Consider the following 6797-nt stretch of genomic DNA (forward strand, 5'->3'; position numbering starts at 1 on the left):
TGGTCTCTGGAAAAGCATGGTAAGGACTCCGCACACAGAGGGGTTACTATTACTCAGAATCAAAGTTTGTGCTGTTGGCGTAAAAGTTTGGGGGAGGGTGGTTAGATTGGGTGGAGAGGACCTTCGGGCAGATAGATAGACCCAAGCCAAGCAGCACTTTGGGTGATGTCCTTCAGGGACAGTGAAGGAGACCAGGTGGTTGGACCTGAGGGAAGGGGGTGGTAAGAGTGCGCTGGGGCCAGATTTAGAGGGTTGTCAGAGATTGCCAATGAGTTGGATCTTGTTGAAGCAGACAGGAGGGAGCCATTGCAGGTTCTTGAGCAGGGGAACTACCTGAAAGAAGGGGAGAGGGAGGAAAAGTGAGTCACAGCCTCCTGAGGCTGTTTTAGTTGGTAATGATAGGTCTTTTCCAAATCTAGTCAAACATTCCTACCTCCTAAAGCTGTTCTTGACCCTTCTAGAGAGACGTCCCCCTCTGGGCCCTCATGGTTATCTCTGGCTGGACTGTGTACCTCTTTGGCAGCTGTTGTAGCAGCTCAAGACTTCCTAGAAGCATCCCTCATTTCCTCCCCAGCTTCCCCAGCCCACTGAGGTCTCTCCCTCCTTGGGGATCTTAGGTTGTGAGTCTGATCTGTGGGGCTCTGTTCATGGAAGGCAGTGGTCCTCTGCTCGGGCTGTTCATTAGAATCGCCTAGAATTTGTTTTATAAAACGTCTCCACACGTAGGTTGCATCCAGATCAATGGCATTGTCGCCTCTGGGGTAGGACTCAGGCACTGGCATTGTGTTTAAACATTCCAGATAACTCCAATATGCGGCCAGTTTTGTGATCCACCGACCATCTCTGACAACCAGGAATCCCGCCTTGGGATCACCTCTTCCACAGGGGCACACCACGCCCTGCATCGGAGGTCAGGAAGAAAGCATCGGGACTTCAATTTTACATCTATCTGACACCTTTTTCTTGTTTAGAGTCCATGTTTTACAAATGACTTCCTGCAGTGGAGCAGTGGTAATGACAATAACCGTTAGCAGCCCGAGAACTTGCTGGGGCCAGGCTCTCATCTAAGAGAACATTGTACAGATCGTGCATAGTGCTCCACGAACACCTGACGGCAAAGGTACTGTTATTATCCTCATTTGACATATGAAGGAACTCACACCGGAAGGGCTGAGTAACTGACCCATCACACCGCTAGAAAGCAGCCATGTCAGGATTCCAACCAGGTTGGCTCGGGCAGCCACCTTTTATCCACAAACAAATGATACACAAATAAGACACAGATACCAGGGGGACCTGCTCAACGTTTCTTACTGATAAATCTCATAATCAAGTAATTAAACCATGATGGCAGATGCTGAGTCCTTAAGGCAAGGCCTGAATCTCACTCTTGTTCCTGTCCCCCACTAGGGGCCAGTGGGCCCCTGGCTACATCTCAACAAACACCTATCTGCCTTCTCCCAGAAACATCTACTGACTGATCATCATAACCAATGTTTATCGACAGTTGCCGTGTGCCAGGAACTGTCATTTGTAATCTTTGCCACAATCCTGTGAAGTAACTGATACGATTACCTCCATGTTGCAAATGAGGAGACTGACCGGCCCCGTGTTGGAGGCTGAAACCCAAATTGTGGGACCGCAGGGTTCATTCTCTCCCACTGGTGAAAGGGTCCACAGAGAACAGCTTATGAAAGTAGGTGGGGGGCGGGTATGAAGACATCAGGAAAGAGGCAGAGACTGATTGTTGATTGTTCACTCCTTTGACAGGTGGTACCCTTTGCTAGGAGTGCCCGTCCCTATTTATCCTACCTACACTTCTGGCCCCGCCTCAAAGATCGCCTCCTCCAGGAAGCCTGCCTTCCTACAAGCTGCAGTTACTTGCACCTCCTGCCTTGTGGTTCATGCCTCGTCTTCCCCACTGGAAGCTGGAGCTCCTTGAGGGTCGGGCTGGGTCCCACTCAAGAGGCATTCCCCTGAGCCCGCTCAGCAAGCTCTTACTGGTGGGTTGAGCCTGTGCCTCTCCCAGGGCAGAGGGTCTCCCACCCTCTGGGCTTTTCCTCCACGGGCTCCACTTCCCTTTCTTCCTCCTCTTCTTCTCCCTCCTCCTTCTCCTACTTCCTCCGCTCTTTCCTCCCCACCCTCTTTTCTCCCTCCTTCTTCCCGGTGGCTCCCAGTTTCTCTCCCTCCTCCCTGCCCAGCGCCGCTCCCGGGCCCGGCAGCTGCAGTGCCCCCGGCGGCCTAAAGAGGGGGCTGCGGCGCCGCCCGCTGGCCGTGCCGCTGCGGCTCGAGCTTCCTGTGAGGTCAGGTGGGAGGAAGCGGCCTGGGAGCCGCGGGGAGTGGACGCAGCCGAGGCCCGGGAGCCGCGCCCGAAGGTGGGTGTCCGGGCCCGGGGCGCGGGCGAGCGGGCGCGCATCCCTCCCCTCCCCCGAGCCCGGGCTCGGCAGCCTGGGCGGCGCCCCCTCCCCGCAGCCCGCGTCCCCCTGTCCCCTCCCCCGCCCCGCGGCAGCCGCCCCCGCCCCCCCCCCGAGCTCCCCCCGCCCCCCAGCTCCCGAGTCAGGTGCCCCGAGGGCCCACCGAGGCCTCCGCCCACCCAGCGGGCTCGGCGTGGCCAAGCGCCGAGGGACTGCGGAGCTCCGTGACCCGCTTGGCCTTCTCCAGGAACCGACGGGCTTCGGAAGGGGGACCCGCCTGTCCCACGCTCTGGGCCAAGGGCAACAGAACAGGGGCTCCTCACCCCCTTTGGGGCGCGTGTCACAAGTGCTTTTCAGAATTTAGGTGAAAACTGGCTCATCTCCTTAGAAAAGAATGGCCTTTACACAGACTCGGGGAGCGCCATGGAAGGACCCCACCCCCACCTCCAGCCCACGGACACCCTTGGGGGTCTGCGAAGCGGCCCGGCCCAGAGCCCCAGCCGCATCCCCCGTCCCCTAGTTTGCGAAGGCTGGCGCCGCCCCCGTGAGCAGGGGTTGGGGGGGGGGGACTGGTGTTATCCGAGAGGTGAGGGCCAGGTGAGGGCGTGCCCTCTGCGGGAAAGGTCTGCTCCTCCCCCAGCGCTGGCGGCCCTGTGGCCAGCAGTATGGTCTGCTGCCAGGCAGTGAACCTGAAGTGGCTCCAAAGTGGGCCCAGAGCTTCTGTGGGGAGCAGGCCCGGGTCCTTGGCATTTACTCCCAACGGGCCATTTTGTAACGAATGGGAAATGGGGACACGGGGGATCTCGGTGCCCTGGACTCCATATTTAGAGCCGAGAGAAGGACCTGGGGCCAGCGTTCCTGTGGCTTCCCCTTCTTTCTCTGTTGCCTCTACGTGAGTGGTCCTGGGCAGGCCGGTTAGACCTCTCTGGACCTCTAGCTGTACCTGCTCCGGAGCGTGTGGGGAGGTGTAAGTGCGGGGGGGCCTCAGTGGACTTCCCACAAGGCCCTGGGCCACAGCGTGGGCTCTCATCCCTGGGGTTGCTGGAAGTGGTTCTTAGAACATCCATCTCCAAGGATCGTTTTGGTAGTTTTCCCAGTGGACTCCCATGTCTGAAAGATTTTTGTCTGTCAAATAACTTGCATTGATTTCTCTCCTTGTAATTAATCAGACGCAGTGCCAGCCGGGCACGGGTGACGGGTGTGAATCGCAGCTTTTCCCACGAAGGCAAGCGTCTCTTTACCTCTGATAAATCATTTCTTTCAGGTCTGGGGAAGGGTGCAGCCCAGCAGGGACCCATAGCTCCTGGGAGGATGGTGCGGATCTTGGCTAACGGGGAAATCGTGCAGGACGACGACCCTCGCGTCAGGAACACTATCCCTTCGCGCGGCAGCACCCCTCGACAGGTAGGTGCCCAGCGCCCGTGGCAGGAGCAGCTGGCCTCCTGTCCTCTGTGCCAGTGAGTCCTTAGCTCCCCGAAGCTCTCTTGCTAGTCATTAACCTTCTGTAGCCTGAAGCCCTGTTTGCAGAGCATCGGGCTGGGGAACACAGGGTCAAGACTGGGGGGAAAATGCAGATTTAATCCCAGCCAGGCCCCTTCCTCCCCAGTTCTTGCTCTTCTGGAAGCCTTCTCAGACTTTGAATCCAACAGCTGTCTCTCCCTTAACTTGGTTAACCCTGCTGGAGCTGGCATCTTTGTTTAAGAGCCTGCCGGCCGACAGAGAACCCGGGGAAGGTGGCAAAGATGGGCCCACGGCCACACCATGATGGTGTTAAAGGAAGGAGCGATGATATGAAGGCCTGCTCGGGAGCTGCGCCCTCCTTCACCCCTTCTCTTTTCTCTGGCCTGGGCACCTTCTCCCTGGCAGGACTTGGGGAAAGTAGAGTGGCATTTTCTGTGCTCTGAGAGCTTATGACTCTGTGATTGGCATCCCCGGGGGTGGCATCTGGAGATCGCTGAGGAAGGAAGGTGTGGCCCCCGGGGGCTGGAGGGGAGGGCAGAGCCCAGCCCAGAAGATTCCCTTGTTGCCTAGTCCTTCGCGCCAGGGAAGCTTTCTCCAGATTCATTCGTCTCTCTGTCTTCACCTTCCAGAGCTTTCTCAACAGGGGCCATGGTGCCCCCCTGGGGGGCTCCGGCCCTCGCCAGCAGCAGGCGGGTGCTAGGCTGGGCGCTGCTCAGTCCCCGTTCAATGACCTCAACCGGCAGCTGGTGAACATGGGCTTCCCCCAGTGGCATCTCGGCAACCATGCCGTGGAGCCGGTGACCTCCATCCTCCTTCTCTTTCTGCTCATGATGCTTGGCGTGCGTGGACTCCTGCTCGTGGGCCTCGTCTACCTGGTGTCCCACCTGAGTCAGCGGTGACCTCTGGCGGCTAGTGGGGCAGGCGTGGAGGAGAGGGAGTTTTGGGGCCTGGGGGTGAGAACAGGCGCAGCAGGGGCAGGGGTCTCAGGGTGCCCTGAAGGTGCGCTCAGAGAACACGCGTTCCCGGCCGCGGGAGGCGGGAGGCAGAGGAAGCCTCCGGTCCTGCCTTCCCAAAGGATTGGGTGGATCCCCTCAGTCCCTTGAGATGGTTTTAGGTAGTATTGGGCCCGCGTGAAGCACAAAGTCAGAGCAAGAAAGGGATTCCCTTTCCCGTTCTCTTCCAATCCTTTCACGCCAAGAAGAAAGCCTGAACTTGGTGCCAGCGTGTTCTCACGCCTCTGGAACTCACGCGTGACTCCCCCTGTTACGAGCGAGGAGGCCTCGGGCTTAAGGCAGATGGGAAAAGTTTCCAGACTTTTATAGCCCTGTTTGGTTTTAATGGTATATTTTTAATTGGCTACTTTTGTTTCTGACAAGTCTCGCTGGCATCTACTTAGTGTGGTGGCATTTTCAATAAAGAGATTTAAAATGGAATCCATGTAATGACATTCATAAATGATTGTACAGCTGCCTGTAAATCTGGAAGACACGAGGAGGGTGGTTGGGAGTGACTGGGATTGGGAACAGGGCGGAGGTGGGCATTTGACCCCGGGGTGGGGGGTGGGGTCCGGGGTTTCTAAGCTTTTCTTGATAGGCTCTGGGAGCCTGGCAGGGGGGCGGGGTGGGGGTCCAGGTGAAGCGCAGACCCGGGCCCCTTGTCTGATGCTTGGACGATTTCTGGCTGACTCTGAGATGTCGGCCTTGTGGGGGGTGGAGTCCTGAGGCCAGAATGGCGATGAGGCTGTGGCGATGGGACTGCTGGGGTGCGAGGCTTCCGTGCCCAGGGGGTCGGCTTCTCTCCTGTGGCTCACTCTCCTTAAAAAGCAGGAGGTCTTGGTGCCGACTGCTCAGTGCGTGTGGGCTAAGGGTGCCCTGCTTTCCTTGAGTGGAGGCCTTGAGTTTGGGCCCGTAAGCCCTGGGTCTGTGTGGAGGTCCTGCGGGCGGGGAGGGGGTAACACCAGACGACCGAGCTCCCACGGGTGGTCCGAGGGAGGCTGGGTGAGCCTGAGGGCGTCCCTTGCCTGGAGACCAGAGTTTTCACCTCCTCTTAGGATTCTTCTGGGGCCGGGGGAGGAAGGCAGGCTGGGGAGGTGCTTCTTGAAGGCCAGGGCTAGTGGAACAAACCATCATGGGGTGTATGTGGGATGGTTGGGGGGCAGTTTGAGACTGAGATTAATTCTGTCCCTCCTCCTGAGAGCCTGCTGTGCTGCCTAGGAACGGGACCTTGCCCCCCAAAACACCCCTGTGCCCACTGCTGCCCTTGAGGGGGCTGGTGGCCTTTATCACAGACATTCCCGAAGGAGCTTTGTGGTGTTGGAACAGGACTCCTTTCTCAGTGTTTCCTGCGTCTTTATTTGGGGGCAGCTGTTGGCACACGGTTTCCCTTTGTGATGGAGGGGAGGGCGCTGGGCCCTTGGGGGCATTGCAGAGAGGGAACGGAGGGCCTGGCCTCCAGCCGCTCCTGTGGGGCCTGGGCAAGGGGAGGTGGTGCCCAGGTCTGGCTGGTGTCCCTGCTGTCCCCCATGGCATCTTCTGCCAGCCCCCAAGCTTATGTGGCCGTGGCCTCACAGCCACAGGGAAGGGATGACCGTGCACAGCATCCCCCTCCCTCATACTCCCCCCTCAGCATGACCCTCTGGGGCCGGGCTTTCCCCTTCTTTTTGCTTTGCAAAGCTGTGGGACTCTGAAGAAAAGAAATCTTAAGTGAACCCCCAATATATAAAGTCCCTTTAAGGGGTATGAATCTGAGTCCACAAATTCAGGTCTGAGAACGGTCTTCTTGTCTAGAATTTGGTGTCGGTTCCCAAGGCCCGAGCCTTCTGAGGAGAAGCGAAGGTCCTTTAGGGAAGGCAGGGGAGCCCAGGGGTTTCCTCCCCGCTCCTGACTAGAAAGAGCCTGGGGGGGGGCTGGGCATGGGGTCTGT

The 6797-nt window shown here is 58.2% G+C and overlaps 1 protein-coding gene across 2 annotated transcripts; it reads left to right on the top strand.

The window, feature by feature from the left end:
• Positions 1–2252: 2252 nt before the first annotated feature.
• Positions 2253–5308, top strand: FAM241B (family with sequence similarity 241 member B). Of its 2 annotated transcripts, none has more exons than XM_011287360.3 (3): positions 2253–2375; positions 3679–3818; positions 4505–5308. In XM_011287360.3, the coding sequence occupies exons 2-3, from the start codon at positions 3726–3728 to the stop codon at positions 4772–4774; spliced, it is 363 nt and encodes a 120-aa protein (XP_011285662.1). In that variant the 5' UTR covers positions 2253–2375; positions 3679–3725; the 3' UTR covers positions 4775–5308. The 2 variants fall into 2 exon arrangements, with proteins under 2 accessions (XP_011285662.1, XP_006937898.1); XM_006937836.5 differs by lacking the exon at positions 2253–2375 and adding an exon at positions 2579–2778.
• Positions 5309–6797: the final 1489 nt, after the last annotated feature.

This window comes from Felis catus, chromosome D2 (genome assembly GCF_018350175.1).
Source record: "Felis catus isolate Fca126 chromosome D2, F.catus_Fca126_mat1.0, whole genome shotgun sequence".
Classification (NCBI taxonomy): domain Eukaryota; kingdom Metazoa; phylum Chordata; class Mammalia; order Carnivora; family Felidae; genus Felis; species Felis catus.

What these genes read in the sequence shown, in the direction of transcription:
- FAM241B (XM_011287360.3), top strand. Translation starts at nt 3,726, where the DNA reads ATGGTGCGGATCTTGGCTAACGGGGAAATCGTGCAGGACGACGACCCT. An exon ending in GCGGCAGCACCCCTCGACAG is followed by an intron (nt 3,819 to 4,504) that starts GTAGGTGCCCAG and finishes TTCACCTTCCAG; the next exon opens with AGCTTTCTCAACAGGGGCCA.